The sequence below is a fragment of the Hippoglossus hippoglossus genome, chromosome 24 (genome assembly GCF_009819705.1).
Source record: "Hippoglossus hippoglossus isolate fHipHip1 chromosome 24, fHipHip1.pri, whole genome shotgun sequence".
Lineage (NCBI taxonomy): Eukaryota > Metazoa > Chordata > Actinopteri > Pleuronectiformes > Pleuronectidae > Hippoglossus > Hippoglossus hippoglossus.
In genome coordinates, this window is record NC_047174.1 from 8,726,814 (window position 1) to 8,745,037 (window position 18,224).

Here is an 18,224-nt window from a genome sequence, read left to right on the forward strand (position 1 = left end):
AAGAAGATGTCGAAGAGGAAGAGCAGCTCTGTCAGTGAAAATGTCAACAAACGGGTCCGACCTGTGCACGGAGAAGAGGAGGAGGAGGAGGAGGAAGAAGAAGAAGAAGAAGAGACTGATGAAAATGTTGGAGATGACCATGATGATCCTCTACTGAAGCACGTATGTACACTCACTGTCTTGTTAGGACACATTTATTACTTACTGCAAATAATTCCTTTCTGTTTTACTATTTCTTTGCAAATCTGTTGCTCTGGAGAGAATCAATGATTACACATGGTAGCTGTATAGCATGTGTGCATATCTAGATGTGGCCTGACTTAGACTGAAGTGACAGGAAAATTTAAATCTTGTGTTTAGGTGCCAGGTGCCGCGGAGGTGGTGAGTGATGCAGGGATCGTGGAGAGCATCACGCTGAAGAACTTCATGTGCCACTCGCTCCTCGGCCCGTTCACATTCGGTTCCAATGTCAACTTTGTCGTCGGCAACAATGGAAGTGAGTAAAGCTGTTTGACTAGTGCAGCATTCCGGGGGGGGGGAAGAAGGTGTTCCCCTCTCTAGAAACATAGTTTACTCAAAGACTTTCTGTGACTTTGGAGTCATTCCATCTCAAATCATCACACAGCACCGGCACACAGCTTAAAGAACGTTGGTGTGCTGAAATCTTGTTTGAATAGCATACTGCATACTTTAAGTATGAGTATATAAATATGGAGTGGTCAAAAGTGTAGATGTAGGGTACTCTACAATGAAGCCGCAACGTCTTATGAATCTTTTATGTTATTATAAAAAGTCGACCCCCCACAGTCAATTTCATCACACAACTTCAAGCGCAGCAGAAGATTGATGCTGCTCACAGTACAATCTAATGTTACAGATCTCACTCAGTAAACACTGAGCCAACACATGTTTTTTCCTGTTAAATGTCCAGTGTAATAGGTAACACCAGTGTTGTCACAAGATAATTACTTTGTAGGAAAATGTCCACATTGTGGCATCCCCATAAATTATCAACTTAATCGTGAGATTATTTAAACTTGACCCAGTCATTTTACAATAAACTGTTGATTTCAGTGTTAACATTTTTGTCTGTGTACAATTTGCCTCTGACAGGTGGAAAAAGTGCCGTCCTGACTGCTCTCATAGTTGCTTTAGGTGGGAATGCACAGGCCACAAACAGAGGATCATCCCTCAAAGGTTTTGTGAAAGAGGGTGAAAGGTAAATCTTTTCCCACACTGTAATAGATTATCTGTGAAGGGAAACATTGTATGAATGTTAACTTGTAGCTCCTCTTGTTAAAACAGTTATTTTGGAATTCATAAATTTTCTGTTGTCTTTTATTAGAGAGAAAATATGACTGTCATAGCCCATCATACCTGTGAAATTCCATGTAGTGTGACACACTTGTCTTTTTAAAGGTTGCATCACGTCACTCTCTGTTTCTCAGCTCAGCCGATGTATCAATTACCCTACGTAACAAAGGAAGGGACGCTTACAAACCTGAGGTGTATGGTCCAGCCATCACCGTAGACCTCAAAATAACACGAGAGGGGATGAGAACCTATAAACTGAGGAGCAAGTCAGGTAAAAACCATGGATGCTCATGGATTTCAGATTTTCAGCATTTTGGGACGAGGTATAGCAAGATAGTTTCACCAATAAGATTTTTCATTTATTTCATTTATTCACAATTACTAAACACTGGTGAAGATTAAGAGTACAAATTGTCAAAGTCTTGTAATATTAGTGTCCAACTGTAACACTTCCTGTAGCTGCCTGACTAATTCTCATTACACGTTAAGGATTTCGTGATCTTTTTTCTCCTCCTCTTGTAGGTCAACTTGTCTCAACCAAGAAGGAAGAGCTCATGTCCGTCCTGGATAATTTCAATATTCAGGTATGAACAAATCAAGTCTTACACAGTGCAATGTTGCTTATACTTTCATTTGACAAATTCAAATCCTGAGCGACAAATGAGTTTTGCAGTGTTGGTGAACTTGTTAACTTGTTTTCTTTCAAAGGTCAACAATCCTGTGTCCGTCCTCACCCAAGAGATGAGCAAACACTTCCTACACTCTAAAGGAGAGGGGGACAAGTATAAGGTTAGTCTCAAGTAAACATATAGACAAATATTTTTTAATGAAAATCTATATATGTCTATAGAGATGATAGTACATACAGCTGTCAAAATATGATATCAGAATTGGTGTTGGGAAGGGGCAAAATGTGGAAAATCAGAAGCCCTGTTGTTGATGTGAATTTTGCAGCTTTTCATGTTTTGACGTAGAGCTTTTCTTCTTCTTCTTTTAATTTTCATGACCATTGCTCAGTTTTTTATGAAAGCTACACAGCTGGAGCAGATGAGAGAGGACTTTGTCTACATCAAAACCACCAAGCAAGTCACAGAGGATAAGGTGGATCAACAAAACGAAGTAAGAATTAGTCACATGTTCATTATTAATTGTATTGATACTGCACTATAATATGTGGTTGCTGTTTTTAGGCTTCCTTGTGGATAGAATTTGTCATCCTGTAATTATTACTTTAGTGGGATAACTAGACAGCTGAGCCAGATTTATAAGACCATGTCTGGTTATGTGACCATTGCAGTGCTTAAAAGACCTGAAGCAGAAATACAGAGAGAAAGAGGATCGTTACAAGAGTCTGGCATCTCTTGACGAAATGCACACTAAACTAGAGGAGTTACAGAAGCAGATGGCGTGGGCCTTGGTGAGATCATTTTCTCTTTTTTTCCCCTCACTTATGGATTTTCAACCTTCTTTACCCACTCCTCTGCCCCCGAGACACCGGATGAGGGCATTAGTTACTGAATAGACGATTCATATGAATATTAATTGCCGTCAACGCATGTCTTAAATCTAACAGGTGACCGAGATGGAGAAGGAGTTGGACCCGATGAAGGAGAAGCTACGCTCAGACAGACAATCTACAGAGAAATATGATGAGAAGGTTGAAGAATGGAAGGTACAATAGTGTATTATTAATAATAAAACCAAGACTTAAAACTGATTGCAACTGTTTCTCATCAACAGAAACACATCTTCACCAAAATCATTAAGTCTATACAATCTATGATTACTATTTATTAAATAACTTCTACCTCTGTTTGATGCTTAACACTACAACTTTTGCACACAGCTCTCTTTTATCCTCTAACCTCCCTATATTATTGATCTGTTTTTATATAATCATGCAGCACAAGATTGAGGAGGCAGAGAAGAAGTACAAGCAGATCCAGGAGCAGTTGGAGGGAATCACCCAGCAAGTCCAGGAGCTTCAGCCCAAATGTGCTGACCTTAAGGCTGAGGCCCAGAAACATAACACTCTTCTCAAGTCCAGCGAGGTCAGGTTTTTATGTCCTATCTATAACATTTTATATTATTGCCAACATGTTTTTTAGTTTGAGTGTGTCACCGTTAACATGTAATTAACGTTTTTTTTCTCATGAAGAAGTCAGTGGTTGTCAGATATAATGCAGGGCACAGCTGTTTAAAGTCCCTGTTATCGTTGTGATACTCGTTGCGCAGGTCCCTGTCAACACATGCAAGACTAACCTGAGAGACCTGGAAAGGGACAAGGTTCAGTTGTCCTCGAGGATAAATGATCTCAAGCTGAGGTACAACATCACTTTGTTTTCTTTGCCATCTGTACTATTTCATCCTTTCTTTCCTCCCCTCTGCTTTGCATCTAATTTTCATTATCACGTTTTTTTTGTGTCTCTAGCATCAGTCAAACATCGGGAGCAGAGAGTCAGGCCAGGATGGAGCACATGGAGCAGATCCAGTCAGAACTGGAGAACCATAGACACCAGATTTCCACTTTGGGCCAGCAGATTGACCAGTATCAGAATGCCTGCAGCCGTGCCAGGGAAGAACAATCAAAGATAAAGTAGGGAAACAGATACGTTCACCAAAAGATATGAATTATGTGCAAATAGTTATTCATAGATAACTTTGTGAAACCCTCTTTCAGTCCGTTTATTGTGCCATTTCTCCAGATACATTCTCGTTGTTCTCACTGGTCTACAAAACTCCACTCAGCAGTAGAATCATTAAAACAGAATTGGCCTCTAACAGAATCTAAACATCTTCAGGAGAGAACACGACGTGCTCCAGAGGTCCATTGAAGCCAACAGACGTAACTCGCACACTCTGGAAAGCAGCCGCTCCAATCGGCTGCAGCGTTTTGGAGAGCAGATGCCTGCACTCCTTAATGGCATCCAGGACGCCCACAATAGGGGCCAGTTCAAGTACAAACCCAGAGGACCTCTTGGTAAGATGTAAAAAGTCATGTTATGTGATAAGCAGTCAGGCTTTGACTCATTCTCAGCTATGATGTATAAATAAATGGTCGCTCTACCTTTCTGATTTGTCTGTCTTGCCTTTTCAATTTGTACTTTCTTTCCCTCTACAGGTTACCTCATTAGCCTGAAAGACCCAGAGCTGGCCCTGGCTGTAGAAGTGTGTCTTAAAGGGCAGATGCTGGCCTTCACCTGTGACAATTATGCAGACGAGAAGGTGCTGCAGGACCTCATGGCCAAAGTATGCCAGAGAGGCCGCAGACCTGCCATCGTTACCAGCCAATTCCTCCAACATGTCCACGATACAAGGACCAGGTGAGGACATCGTTCACATTAAAGTGTCTTAAGTTTTAGTTGCCTGAAATGAAAGCGTTAGCCTTGAGGTTTTCCTCCCACACACAGAATGGTACTCTACTATTTTTAAATGTACACATCTTCCTCTCAACACATTCACTCAAGCTGTAGACTGGTGCAATCGAGTATATAATAATCGAGCTATACATTTTGTGTAAACTATCACTTCAATTGTTCTGTTTGTATCTTTTGTTTTCAGGGCTGTGAATCACCCTGAATACCCGTCCGTGCTCCAAGCTCTAGAGATCGAGGACCCAGTTGTGGCCAACTGCCTGATTGATCAATCAGGAATAGAAAGCATTCTACTCATCAAGGTAACAAATTATTTCTTAACAAGAAAAGTCCCAGTTTAATAAGATAATGAATAAAATCCTTTGTTGCATGTTTGCATCCTTTGTTGTTTGTATTTGAAGCTGACGTGAATTCTGATAAAAGAAAACTGCAGTTGGTGAAACTAATATACTTAAAAGGCTTGGTTTGGGGTCAGTTTTGCATCCTCGCCAATGCCTGACCCGGCATTTGTGACAGTGTTAGAGTCATTTCAGATGCTGGTATTGATATTGGAACATCTCTTCATTTTGAATTTTTTGTATTCTGAAAGGTGTATTGCATTATCATGGATTTTGATGTGTGTCTGTCTGTCTGTCTGTCTGTCTGCCTGTGTAGAATCGCACAGAGGCTCGGCGAGTGATGCAGGGCAAAAACCCTCCGCGCAACTGTAACATGGCCTTCTCTAAGGAAGGAGATCAGATCTACAATAACCGTAGCTACACTGCAGAGCAGACCAGAGCCAACCGCCTCTCAGGAGATGTTGAGGATGAGATCAGGTGTGTGCCTGTGTGAGGCGCATGTGTGAACGCATATGTCTGAGTGGGACACTCTGTAGTTTCTGCTGACTTTTTCCGCCTGGCCTCCAAGTATGAAATCCGTAGAAATCCAGGGGTAGTTGATGTGTGAACACAGCAGGAGATCTACTCTAACCTGTAGCTAATTCTCCGGATTTACATATAGAAACTGGATTAATGAGCTTCAGTTATTAAGATACAGGATGAAAATACACTATATGGACAAAGGTCACATTACACTTACAGGAGCTTTTATGACATCCCATTCTAAATCCATAGACATTAATATGGAGTTGGTCCCCCCTTTGCAGCTATAACAGCTTCCACTCTTTCTACAATAGTGTGCACAGTCCTGCTGGAACAGAAAAGGTCCTTCCCCAAACTGTTCCCACACAGTTGGAAGCATATGATTGTTTCTAAATGTCTTAGTAAGCTGAAGCATTAAGATTTCCCTTCACGGGAACTAACCAATACTTTTGTCCATATAGTGTATATCGCAACACAGTGGTTGTACAAACCTGTGCTCTTGTGTTCTATCTTACCTCTCTTATCTGTTATCTTTCCTCTCAGGCATTTGCAGAGAGAGATGGAGAACCAAACAGCTCTAGCGACTCGCATCCAGCAACAGATTAGAAACTTAGATGATGACATCAAAAAGAATGAAGGGCTGATGAGAAGAGCTCAAGCAGACCAGAAGATGACGAAAGTAACTATTTTTACCTCTGACAAATCAGTATGCCTGATTAAGAATATTGAGATGATGGATTTGTTCATGAAATTTATTTTAATCACTTAGGCTAAGGCCACAAAACTAGAGCTGGAGCTGACGGACCTACAGAACATGGAGGAGCCTCAGTCAGAGGACCTAAACCCTCTGGTTTGTTCAGAACACATCGATACAGTGCAATACATAGATGTGATTCACACCATGTGCTGCTGTTAAAATGTCGCTGTCCCCACCAGGAGGAGGAACTTCAGGAGATCGTTACTAAGATCTCGAGCAAGCGTGCAGAGTACGACCAGGCCCGAACTCAGATGACTGACCTCAAGGCGTCCTACGAGAAGGCAGAGCGGGAGTACAAGCAGCACAAAGAGAAGATCAACACCATCGCAGAGGACGCCGACCCGATCAAGGTACAGTCATACTGCAGGCACCAGTTCACTTCGATCTCTAAAAAGATTTAGATTAGCATCCTTGGATAAAAACATTGTAATGCTTATTGGTGAATTCCCAAATCACCTGTCACATATTTTTAATATATTTAACGCTCGCTGCACACGAGATGATAGACAGACCGATTTTGTGGAATTGCTTTTCTCTTTTATTACATTTTCCAGTGCAAACAAGCGCAGCCAACCGACCGCACCAGCAGTCCGCCTCCATGTTTTTTTATTCTGAACTCACATTTGATTACTTGAGTTTTTAAATGGGTGTTAAGCATGTTTTTTCTACTACAGGAGGAGCTGAGTAAGGCTGATCAGGAGGTGATGAAGTGCAAGCACCACAAGAAACATTACGACGAGAAGCGCAGCACCCACCTCCGCAACATCCAGACCCTCGAAGCCAACCTGCAAAGCAAGGAGCAGGAAGTTCAGGTATGACGTACAGAGATTTGAGGGGTGATAAGAGACAGATGAGTTCATAAAAGGACTTAAAGCAAAAGCACTATATCGTTTTTTAGATATCCTATGTGGCTTGAGTAGAGGGAAGCGTTACTGAGTGTCTTTCTAGTTTAGCATGCATTTTGAGTGATTACTTCCCTCTGTGGTTCAGGGATCTGTATCCAAGGCTTCAGAGATCTGTCCAGAGCGCTTGGAAGTGCGTCGGACAGCCAGGAGTCTGGATAGTGAGATCAACCGTCTTAAAGTTAAGATCTCCACCCAGCAGGAACAACAAGGAGACCGCGAGGAGGTTGTGAGGTAAGTTACCTCGGGCCCTGTGGTAAACAAAATCCTGCAACAGGCTTTCTTGTCAGCAAACTGCAGTGCTGCCATCGCACCAAACATCAGTTGATTCATGTCAACATGTAAAGCTTCCTCTCTCTTGGCTTTATTCCACATGCAGACAGTACCATGAGGCTCTGGAGAACTACAAGAACCTCACACAGCAAATGAAGAACCTCAACAGCTTCATCAAAAGCCTCGACAGCGTCATGAACCACAGACTCCAGGTTTACAATGAGCTTAGGAGGCAAGTTGTCAAATCAAAAAGATAATAAACCTCCCGACTGTGACCCTGGACTTCCCCCTTGTTTATTGACATGCTTTCTTCCTCCCCCCTTCATCCATCTGATCTCTTTTCTCTGCATCTCTTGTCTCAGGTTCCTCTCAGCCCGATGTAAATACTACTTTGACAGCATGCTGTCCCAGAGAGGATACACTGGAAGCATGAGCTTTGACCACAAGAACGAAACCCTCTCCATCTCGGTAAGAGGAACATTTTATTCATCGGGGGGGGAAACACTTTGTGCCTCTTTTAGCTTGGATTTGCATTATGTAAACCAGTGAACTGTCGGTTACATAAGCTGTTTTCAGACAGGGTAAAAATTCTCATCGAGTGAGATGCCGTGTTGATCCAGGTTCTAACACTTCACCAAACCAAAACTGGAATAGAGAATACAGTTATGTCAGGATGCCAAACACAGAGAAGATGCCAACGAAGATGTCCACTTGGAAAGACAGAGTTTCGAGAGCTTAAGGTGATGAGGACAGACGCCGGTGTCGGTGTGCTGTAAACAAAAACCTTGTGCTTTCCACCATTTTCGAGACACTTGCCAGAGTTCACGTCTGAACACAGCTCTACATGCATATTCCAGAGTTCAATTCAAAATAGCTTGTGACTGTTTGAGGCAGCCATTCTATTTTACTCAAGGACTCAAAACTGATTTCTCATCTCGTGCTGTGTAGGTGCAGCCCGGCCAGGGAAACAAGGCGGACCTGAGAGACATGCGCTCTCTGTCCGGAGGCGAGCGCTCCTTCTCCACTGTTTGCTTCGTGCTCTCTCTTTGGGCCATCACAGAGGCGCCTTTCCGCTGCCTCGACGAGTTTGATGTTTACATGGTAACGAGAGACTGTTTTTACTGGCATTGTTACATCTGTGTGGATTTTAAATCTCTCAACTGTGAAGTATAGTAGCAAATACAATAGAGGGGAAGTTGCTGGTGTTTGGCCTCATTTATCACACAATAACATGAATCTCTGTTGTTATTTTTTGATCAATTAGGACATGGTGAACAGGAGGATATCAATGGACATGATGCTGAAGGTGGCGAGTGGTCAGCGATACAGACAGTTCATATTCCTCACTCCACAGAGCATGGGGTAACCACTGATACAACATCCTTCTATTTGTATATCAAAGCAGTCTGACCACCCAGATACTAATTTATTGGCTTAGTTACTGTATATTAACTTAGTAAATGAGCTATGATAAGACTAATCCGTTCAGGAACAAAGGTCATGTGATTTTTAGTGCACTGGAGGGTTTGCCTGGGAAAGGGAATTTGCCTCTGAAGCGTAAACCTCCAAAGGTACGAACAAATAGTCATCTTTGCTTTTCCCCTATTTTTGTTTTTTCAGTACTCTTCCTGTGAGCAAAATCATCCGCATCCTGCGAATGAAAGACCCAGACCGTGGCCAAAACAATGCACCAGCAGATCAAGACGCGGACCAGTAGTGCTCCTGGCTCAGTTTAACATGAGATCAGGCTCCGAGATCCTCCATGAGCCTGACAGTTGTGCATTCCAGTTTTCAGGGAACAGTTGTTAGTAAGTGCAGCCACACGTTATTCATCAAAGTTGGCTTCAGTTTTTAGGTTTAGCTCCTGCTGTAAATATTCAAGAATAATTGTCTCAAGTTGTCTTTTCGAATCAGTGTATTGAATGTTTTGCACAAAGACGGCGACTTCTGTTCAGGGGTTTGCAGGGGGGGTGGGGTGGGGGGGCATTTTAATCTCCTTTGTCAGAATAACTTAAATGGCTTGAAACATTTTAAGGTGTTCTTCATGTTATTGATTAAAGCAAACATGTTAATAGACCAATTCAACGTCTGTGTTTTTTTTTTTATGCATGGAAACATATTTCAGGATTCAGGCAAGATTGTAGTGGACTTTTTCCACTGGTGAGATAATTTGGATTTCAGTTTGTGAATTGTTCAATAGATCAGACTCGATTTTCCTTTTTTTGTCGATTAGGTTTCAGGACTGAGTGAACACACAATCCTTAATATTTCTCCTCAGCTCTTCCTATTCACTGGATAAAAGTCATTTTGTTTTAGATCTGCATTTGAACATTCAAGCAGAAACCCTGAGACCTATCGAGGTCAGTCATGTGAGGAAGGATTTGCCCCTTTAAGGGCTCTGTGCCAGATCTCCCACACAAGGCGGTCCACTGGAATGCACTTCCACTCATGCACATAACGTCTGTTGACAACATACCTGACCTCCTGCAGGAACAGTGGTGCTTTCTTCCCTTTATATCCCTGAGAGCTGGCTAAGAGGAGATAGCATGAAGCCTAAATCTCTCCCATCACGGTTGTTTAACAGAAACTCAGCTGTAGCATCAGGTGAGGCTCTGAGCGTAGGAGCCGCACGCAAGTACCAGCGACATGTGGACTGCGCGGAGGACTCTTCCTCCACGGACAGCGAGTCGGTGGCAGACAACAGCAGACAACATGAGCGGTGCCACAGAGAAATACACTTTGCTTTTCTGCCGGAGAGGTACGAGCCGCTGACGGATGATGAGGCGAAGGAAGAGAAGAAGAAGAGAAAGAAGGAGAAGTACAAAAAAGTAAAGAAGGTTGGTATTCTAATTTCACATTTTTCTTACAATGTTGAATAATGTACTGCAAATGCAGTGTGTGTGTGTTCTGATGGTTTGGTGGCACTTTTATAGAGATTCTTATCCTCTTGCTCTTTTGTCTTTCCTCTGTAGCCTCAGAGCGGGTAAGTCCACATGTGAATCACAGATTTTCTCAATATGGCATCAATCAGCCTCAATTTGTTCTAATAGAATCCGAATTATTGTGAATTACTGTAAATTAACCTGAAATCTTTAATTTGCTCAACATGTGGGCTCTTTGGGTTCCTTGTGTCCTGTGCTGCAACTGCATCATCATCCCAAATGACCAAATACAAATAAGGCTGAGGTTTCTGATTATTGAGGCAATTGCTGAATATCCTAAAACAGAGATCACATAAATGTTATAATCTGAAAAAATATACATGCTTGATCAGAAATTACCCCCAGACCATATGAATCATCACATACACATTACAGCTTTGTTCTCATTCATCTATTGACCTATAACTTCTGGGCTCACATGGACGCAGCCAGACTAAGCCAGAGAGGACTTGAAGCTTCTGATTGCTGCTGCGTGGCAGAAAAAAGTACTGACAATCAATGTTCATGCTGGTAAATGCTTTGTTCAAATCAGGGTTGTTCAGTTTCCTGTCTGTCCTCACTCTTTCCTGCCAGGATCACTTGACAGTGTTCCTGGTGCATCGATTCTTCTTGTGATTGAAAGGAAAAGGGAAATTCTTGTTTTGTTTGTTTGCTTTACAACCATCACACACGTGAATGATGAGGAAATCTTAGTAGTCGGCTTTGCTGGGAATAAGAGCTGTAAAATGTCAAGTAAACAAACCAATAAAATAATCGTAGTCTGCTGTTAATCTTTAACTATATTTAATCTATTTTATATCACACCTTTATTAGAGTCGACATCCAACCCGATGCTTGTCTACTTGGGTGTGCAGTAACATATTCAATTCCCCTGGTGAGTCAGATTTAAAGAGGAGATTAAGGAAGTAGGACATTTTTAATTAAAATTCCTCGTGACTGTTTAATATTCATTTAGTTTTATGTTTAGTCAGTAAACATAACTAAAATGCACTTTTTATAATATGCTTCTGCAATTAAGACACTTTTAAAGACAAACCTTAAATTAATTAAATGTGTTGTCCTCTCTTGCAGTTTCACTGTCGGTAAGTTGAAAGCAGTTTTTTTTAAAATATATATATATATTAATAAATATAATAATAAATTAATATATATTTTCTAGTGATTTTTTTTTTTAATATGCCAACAATTGTCATTGTAATTATTCAGATAAACTGTTGATTATTGGGAAAGGTTTTTGGGCTTATGAATCAAATCATGAGTTTTTATCTCATTAATTGTTTTTATAAACGTGATCAAGTTGATAATCAACATTGGTTAATTATTGCCATGCGTCCCTTGAAAACATGTTTACTCAACAGATGACTTTATACCCCCCGACTTACGTGAGATATGAAGAAGGAAATGGTTCATAAAATGTAACTTCAAACTACTACAGTTGGTTTATCAGTGACCTGGCACTTTGTGTTTATGCTGAACTTCACCAGAATCTTATCAGTCCTGGCTCATATAAATCTGTGAAAACATGAACGTCAGGTAAACAAATCATAAATAAAAGAGCTGTTGTTAATACTTGAGTCTGAAGGTTTATTCTCAACCTTGGGAATTAGTTTTTTATCACCTTTTATTGACTTATTAATTTAGTTTTTCAGTTGAGACAGGGAGCAGAGTCCTTTTTACAAACCACATTGAGGGACTAGGATTGTTTTTGCTTTATTTTCCTGAAACATTTGACTTCCTGTATCCGCCCCAGCCGGACAGCCCTTTCCTGCTCATTGACGAGACAATGGTGTTCATGGGACGCCTTATTTATATGTTACGACTAAAAACACTCTCCCTGCTGTGCTATTGTTCTTAACCTAACGCGTGTGCACGATTAGTCTGAACTGATATGAACTGATCCTACTTCAGATCCTGACAAATCATGAAAATGTTGATTTGACCTAGTTGTGTGAAAATCACTGGTTGTCATTTGAATATTCTGTGATTAAAATGAATGGCGACATAATCCCAGGTTAGTGACTCAGCCTCCGTCTGTGTCAGTTCACCTGGGCCTCCTCCTCTGATTGGCTGAACAGATTTTCTAACAATGACGATGGGAATCCACAGAATGAATCATTAATCTGAGGCTGTTTCTGTCTTTGTTTTGCAGAACGTTGGCAAAGCTCTGCGCTCCACCTGGAAATGTATGATGCTTGGTCTCTACAACTTTGCTCTGGGTTACTCCACTCCGATCACCGTGGCTGCTACTTTTGTCCCTGACTTTCACCGAGGGAGAATCTGAGCTGATGCCCCTGAATCTCGTCCAGTTTTATTTTTTGTATTTTTACAAGCTATTGTGTATATAACAGCAATGTCACCGAGCAAAGACTTTTGATGTTGATAATATTTGTGTATTTGAAATTATAATTTTTTTTTTACAAGTTTTAATCAAAGAATTATAAATTTTCTGAAGTTATTTCTTGTGATATATTAAAACGTGGGTGATCTTGCTAATTTTTTTTACTGAAAAACCTGTTGTTGGTCATAATGTGTTGTCATGATATCTGGTATAGTACAGCTACACTTTTTAACCATATCTGTGACATTTTGAGATCATACATTTTAGAGACAAAGGTGTAAATTTCTCTCTGCATAGACCTAATGCTCTTTATATACCCCGATTAAAAAAATTGCACGTGTTTTCGGGTTTTCCGTCTGTCCAATTCCCGTGAATGCGATATCTCAAGAAGAACAGTGTCTCAACAAATTAAATTTATCAATCGTTAGATCATTTACACAAAAGAAAATGTCTGACAGAGATGGAAGGAGTAGCAATAACGACTGTATTATGGCGGTATTGTCAGTAATAGTATATATGTGAGCAGACATATTGTATATCTAAGCAGTCTAGTTTTAATCCTAATCCACGATAGCTGCCACCATTATCCACAATGTGGCCGCAGCCGTGATCTGCAATGATGAAGCACAAGAAACAAGTCAAGTCAGTCAAAGAAATTGATGAGACATTAAATTGATCTGTGTAACATGCGTTTTGCACTTTCCCATGTAAGTGCATTTAGAATTTTGATAATGTGCCCTTAAAGAGATGGTTCACAGAAAAGGGATGGTTGAAAAGTTTGAGTCCACAAAACACTTTTGAAGTTTCAGGGGTGAACAGCTTTGCAGCCAAATCCAATAGAATTGAAGTAACTGGGGACCACTTCTTCACACAGGGACCACTGATCCAAAGGGAATATCTCATTTCTCAAACTGCTGTGAATTGCTGTGAGATGAACAACAGACTAACAAGAGGAAACAATTTTTTTCATTGGTATTACTAGCATATGCACAAGCTGAAGCTTTTAAGTTAAAATAATATTCACAAATCATCTCACAGCCTGCAGTTATATCACCTTTTATATACTCGTAAAAACATATTTGCATTCATGTATCTGAATGTCACAAATAACATATTAAAGATTGTGGATGTGTAATAAAATATTTTGGCCATGTGTGGATCCCAGAAACACAACAACTGGGCAAAGGTATATTGTTGTGTGACATCATTTTAGACACCAAATACAAAAAAAAGGTGTGAGGTCATTTATTCGAGTATTACCAAAACACAATTGTATCTATCTATTGTAACTATCGCTTTAAACACTTCACGCACCTATGCTATTCTAAACCTCTGTAGTTACTTTGTGGTAACTAATATACTAACTAAGCATCCGCTCCTTATTTCAGATCAACACCAAAATTCAATGTCTTCGTCATTGGGTCATGTCCGACCTATACATAAATTTACAAGTGAATCTGTTTTGTGGTTTTTGTGTAATCCTGCTGAACAAAGTGAAAACACAAAAGATGTGACAGATCCGGCTCCTTGATGACGTGTTTCGACCGCGACAGAGACGCTACTTCCGCATTCGGGTCCTGTTTACACAAGCTGAGGGACATTTAGCGGCTGCTCCGGGGTTTTGTGAAGATGGCGGAGCTGAAATCGGAGAAGAACATCAGCTCCATCCCTATCGACGGCTTCAGCCATTTAAGAATCACATCGATATGGACGTTCCTCATGTCTGTAAGGCGGAAGTTTCGTACTTGAGTCGAGGCAGCTAGCGTTAGCTCTCGCAGCTAGCACACAGAGCTCTGCTGCTAAACAGATGAGAGTTTAACATCCACTGACTGTCTGTTGTCTGTCTTCTCTCTGTGGCTGTCTGTAGGTGCAGTGGTCGGAGCCCTGGCTCGTCGGGCTCCTGTTGTTTCACGCTGTGTGTCTGTGTGTGACGGTGGTGACCTGCAGATTCTACAGAGCTCAGATCTGTCACTTTCTGCTCATGGGTACGTGGAGAACAAACAGACCCGCAGTCAGTTCTTATCCTCACTGTTCCAGTTTAACTTGTGTCTGTCATGTGCCAAAACTGAACAGGGCTCGATGTAAATCTAAACAACAATAGAAAAATGCAGCCCCCCCCACCCCCATGCTCTATGACAGAGAGAGCTTTGTGTGCAGATGGAGTATTTTGTGTGCAAGTCACGCAACAAGTACACAGTTTTCTACTTTAGGGGTTTCGACCCCTGCCCCGACCGATCAGCTGCAGGACTTTGTTGTGTTGAGTAATATTCACACAACATTTGGTTAAAATCCGATCATCCATTCATTGTTGAGATACTGTATATAGACTCAGGTGGAAAACAATACCCTGCTGCACGCTGGATAACGAAACACTGAGGAACTATGACTGCCCCCCGATTACAAATAATGAATCAACCATAGTATAAGAGTGTGAGGTTGTGAGAAGTGGAAAAGCCAAAGAGACAATTATTACGATGTAAACAGCAAAGGGTCTCAGGCACGTAAAATGCTGCTCCTCGATTTGGGGTCTATTTTCTCCACAAGCCACACGTGGCTCACAGCGATACAGTGAAAAGTATCATTTGGACATTATACCAGCGTCTTCCAAGAGATTTGCAATGTTTACATCTGTAGATTATGTCACAAAGACGTGAAAACAGCAGGTGATGAGCAACTTTTTTATGGTTCTGTCTCTCTCTCTCTCTCTCTCTCTCTCTCGCTCTCTCTCTCTCTCTCTCTCTCTCTCTCTCTCTCTCTGTGTGTGTGAAACAAGGTGAAAACCCTGTTGTTAAACTCAATGTAGATTTTTTTTACAGCATTCAAATAGTATTGACATGTTTTTTAATATTCACATTATATTCAACATCCAGAAATTCATTCAATTCCACAGCACCAGCAAGCAATACGTAATAATATACTTCAATCAGCAGCCGAGTATCGGTAGATCCCATAAATCTTGTTTGGATTTGTCTCCACAACAGCAAATCATAATTAAAGCTAAATGAGACCCAGTGTGAAGAGGCTTGTAAACACACTGTGTTGTTATTGTGTGTGTGTGTGTGTGTGTGTGTGTGTGTGTGTGTGTGTGTGTGTGAGTGTGAGAGTGAGAGAGGTGACTTATCAGTGTTCCCAGACTGACCTGACTTCTCTCCACAGTGGGCCTGGTGTACAGCGCTGAACAACTGAATGAGCTGGCAGCTATGAACTGGAGGTACGAGCAGTATTTCAATGTACATTGAGTGAAACAGTGTGTCTAGAAGCTCTGTTGGCTTTGATCACAAATGGGGAAACTAACCGTAACCAGCAACACATGCTCATTCTGCTTTATTTCTGTTTGCAGGTCTTTTTCTAATTTCCAGTACTTCGATTCAAAGGGCATGTTCATATCGTTGGTTTACTCGATTCCTCTGCTGCTCAACACAGTCCTCATTGTGGTAAGTAACCTGTCACATCAGATCAAAGGCTGAGAGCACAGATGAGCATCAGGTATGCCACAGACAACATGTGTGTGTGTGTGTGTGTGTTTCCTAACTTCAGATGCTGTGGGTGTACAGGACCTTTTCCACTATGACTGAACTCAAGATACTCCAGCTGAAGCGAAAGGCGCGCAGAGAGAAGAGAGACAAGACTGACTGATCTCTCTCCCTATGTCTGTAAATGGGCTTCACCGAGAGGAGCTTACAAGCTCTCCTCTAATCCTGAAATTTGGAGGCGGTTGGCAGATTCCTTCATCGTGACTATAAAAAGGATTGTTCGCTGACAACCGGACTGGATGCCTGTGTCTGATACCAGTGCTGCTGAATATGTTGTACATAATGAGATACACCAGGACCAAAGGACACTAACTGTTTTGTATGTAATGTTGTTTTAAAGTGTGTTTAAACTTTACTTGAATTACTTTTACGTGACTGTTTGATTTGTGGGGAGATAAATGAGATTGTTTTTCTCTATGATACGATCAACTTTATTTATAAAGCACTTTTCTTTAAGTTTAAAAGTGCTTCGCAAACAGAAAAAAATCTGAAGCGAAAATCAAAACCAGAGAACGAATTAGTTCATAAAACAGAAATGAAGTCACGCACACATAACATAACACATTTAAGAGTATTTTTGAGAAAGGATGTGTGATCGGAGCAAAGGCTTGGCCCCCTAGTGTGTAGTATGGTATTTATAAGGCTTGGAGAGAGTGAGAGAGCATAAAGTAGTTTGATCTTCAATCCTGCAGCAACTACATCAAGTCACAGCCACAAAATAATATGGAAATGATGTGTTTATTTGAATAAGCAGGCGTCTGAGGACTGGAACCCACTCCACAGTAAAACAGCGTCATGCGAGCCTAACTGGATTTGAATGCCGGGATCAGCTGAACTGGTTTAACAGCTTCCCAGGGGGTGTGGTGGGGGTTTACAGGGCCTGTGATACTGGGTGCGACTCTTTGTGCAGTTTGACCCCTTCACGTCTCCCAGGAGGCTTTTTACACACTGAGAAGAGTGAAAACATGCAGACGCTGCTCTGGGAGTATACACATTAAAGTGTCCTTTTCAAAGTAAGAATGCTGAGGTGAAACACACAGGTCGTCACCCTGAGATGTTTATTCATGACATTTCTCTTTGGTTCACATCATAAATGTTAATGTACCACTAGGGGGCAGTCCGAACTAAATGACACGAGACAGGTGCTGCCCACCACAGGACGTGTGTCTTTGGAGACTTATCCCTCATTTCACACTCCATTTTAAAACTTTTTTTTTATCTCTGTAGAAGGTTGACAAGATGTTTTACCTAAAAATTACCATTATTTTTCTTTTTTTCACTCATTTGTTTTCCCAGATGCATCTAATTTCATGTTGGTATGCTTTGCCTGCTTTCATCTGTCACGATCCATTAAGTGCGGACGTGAGTGATCGACTGGAAGTTATCTCAGAATATGGGGGGGAAGAGAAATGGGTGTGTTTTAGGGATGGAGGTGGTGAAGTGAACGTACGTGCATGTCGGCGAGTGAGGGGGTGGGGGGGTGTGATTGGACAGAGCTCCCTCTCTGGGGTTGGAGGCTTGTCTGTGACAGCTAGAGGAACTGATCATCTCTGAAAGGGCAATAACATTAGAGGTTGCACTCTGACCTCTCTCTGGTGCGCACACACACACGCACACACACACACACACATCCCCATCGATTGCAACCAGCTCCCCGTCTCCAGAAACATGAGTCATGTCTTGTATCAAAGTTTAAGACGGTCTTGGTTCTCTTCAAATTCAAATAAAGATTTGAGTGGACACTATCCGCAGTTTAAATCTTCGGGTCTGATTGGTGCAAAAACGCTGCAGCCAAATTCTCCTCCTCGTGTGTATCTCAGTTATGGCTGATTTCCTCGGGTTTGTCATGCATTGCACAACACCCAGTCAGCTGCACTGCTGTGGGTGAAAACACTTTAGATATAAGAAACACCACCTGTAAGACAGAGGTC

The 18,224-nt window shown here is 41.4% G+C and overlaps 3 protein-coding genes across 7 annotated transcripts; all 3 read left to right on the forward strand.

Annotated features, from left to right (window-relative positions):
* On the forward strand, positions 1-9,554 carry si:dkey-119f1.1 (uncharacterized protein LOC557127 homolog). Its single transcript, XM_034579963.1, has 26 exons — positions 1-162; positions 361-496; positions 1,114-1,219; positions 1,449-1,585; positions 1,837-1,898; positions 2,023-2,103; positions 2,332-2,433; positions 2,612-2,731; positions 2,888-2,986; positions 3,219-3,365; positions 3,550-3,638; positions 3,746-3,910; positions 4,116-4,294; positions 4,436-4,637; positions 4,876-4,990; positions 5,343-5,503; positions 6,092-6,227; positions 6,318-6,398; positions 6,485-6,655; positions 6,980-7,117; positions 7,296-7,441; positions 7,587-7,712; positions 7,843-7,948; positions 8,429-8,581; positions 8,745-8,842; positions 9,101-9,554. Exons 1-26 carry the CDS (start codon positions 7-9, stop codon positions 9,195-9,197), a joined length of 3,309 nt encoding a protein of 1,102 aa, XP_034435854.1. The 5' UTR covers positions 1-6; the 3' UTR covers positions 9,198-9,554.
* A 265-nt stretch (positions 9,555-9,819) lies between these two features.
* Positions 9,820-13,002, forward strand: LOC117758357 (uncharacterized protein C1orf115-like). Of its 5 annotated transcripts, XM_034579967.1 has the most exons (5): positions 9,830-10,317; positions 10,453-10,463; positions 11,236-11,296; positions 11,494-11,504; positions 12,572-13,002. In XM_034579967.1, exons 1-5 carry the CDS (start codon positions 10,027-10,029, stop codon positions 12,609-12,611), a joined length of 414 nt encoding a protein of 137 aa, XP_034435858.1. In that variant the 5' UTR covers positions 9,830-10,026; the 3' UTR covers positions 12,612-13,002. The 5 variants fall into 5 exon arrangements, with proteins under 5 accessions (XP_034435857.1, XP_034435858.1, XP_034435860.1 ...); XM_034579966.1 differs by lacking the exon at positions 11,236-11,296 and having other exon boundaries at positions 9,820-10,317; positions 12,572-12,704; XM_034579969.1 differs by lacking the exons at positions 11,236-11,296; positions 11,494-11,504 and having other exon boundaries at positions 9,845-10,317; positions 12,572-12,681.
* A 1,304-nt stretch (positions 13,003-14,306) lies between these two features.
* Positions 14,307-18,038, forward strand: tmem18 (transmembrane protein 18). Its single transcript, XM_034579964.1, has 5 exons — positions 14,307-14,485; positions 14,628-14,745; positions 15,917-15,971; positions 16,101-16,194; positions 16,298-18,038. The coding sequence occupies exons 1-5, from the start codon at positions 14,390-14,392 to the stop codon at positions 16,394-16,396; spliced, it is 462 nt and encodes a 153-aa protein (XP_034435855.1). The 5' UTR covers positions 14,307-14,389; the 3' UTR covers positions 16,397-18,038.
* Positions 18,039-18,224: the final 186 nt, after the last annotated feature.

What these genes read in the sequence shown, in the direction of transcription:
- si:dkey-119f1.1 (XM_034579963.1), top strand. Translation starts at nt 7, where the DNA reads ATGTCGAAGAGGAAGAGCAGCTCTGTCAGTGAAAATGTCAACAAACGG. An exon ending in AGAAGGTTGAAGAATGGAAG is followed by an intron (nt 2,987 to 3,218) that starts GTACAATAGTGT and finishes ATAATCATGCAG; the next exon opens with CACAAGATTGAGGAGGCAGA. An exon ending in GCAAGGAGCAGGAAGTTCAG is followed by an intron (nt 7,118 to 7,295) that starts GTATGACGTACA and finishes TCTGTGGTTCAG; the next exon opens with GGATCTGTATCCAAGGCTTC.
- tmem18 (XM_034579964.1), top strand. Translation starts at nt 14,390, where the DNA reads ATGGCGGAGCTGAAATCGGAGAAGAACATCAGCTCCATCCCTATCGAC. An exon ending in TATGGACGTTCCTCATGTCT is followed by an intron (nt 14,486 to 14,627) that starts GTAAGGCGGAAG and finishes GGCTGTCTGTAG; the next exon opens with GTGCAGTGGTCGGAGCCCTG. An exon ending in CTGGCAGCTATGAACTGGAG is followed by an intron (nt 15,972 to 16,100) that starts GTACGAGCAGTA and finishes TTCTGTTTGCAG; the next exon opens with GTCTTTTTCTAATTTCCAGT.
- LOC117758357 (XM_034579966.1), top strand. Translation starts at nt 10,027, where the DNA reads ATGAAGCCTAAATCTCTCCCATCACGGTTGTTTAACAGAAACTCAGCT.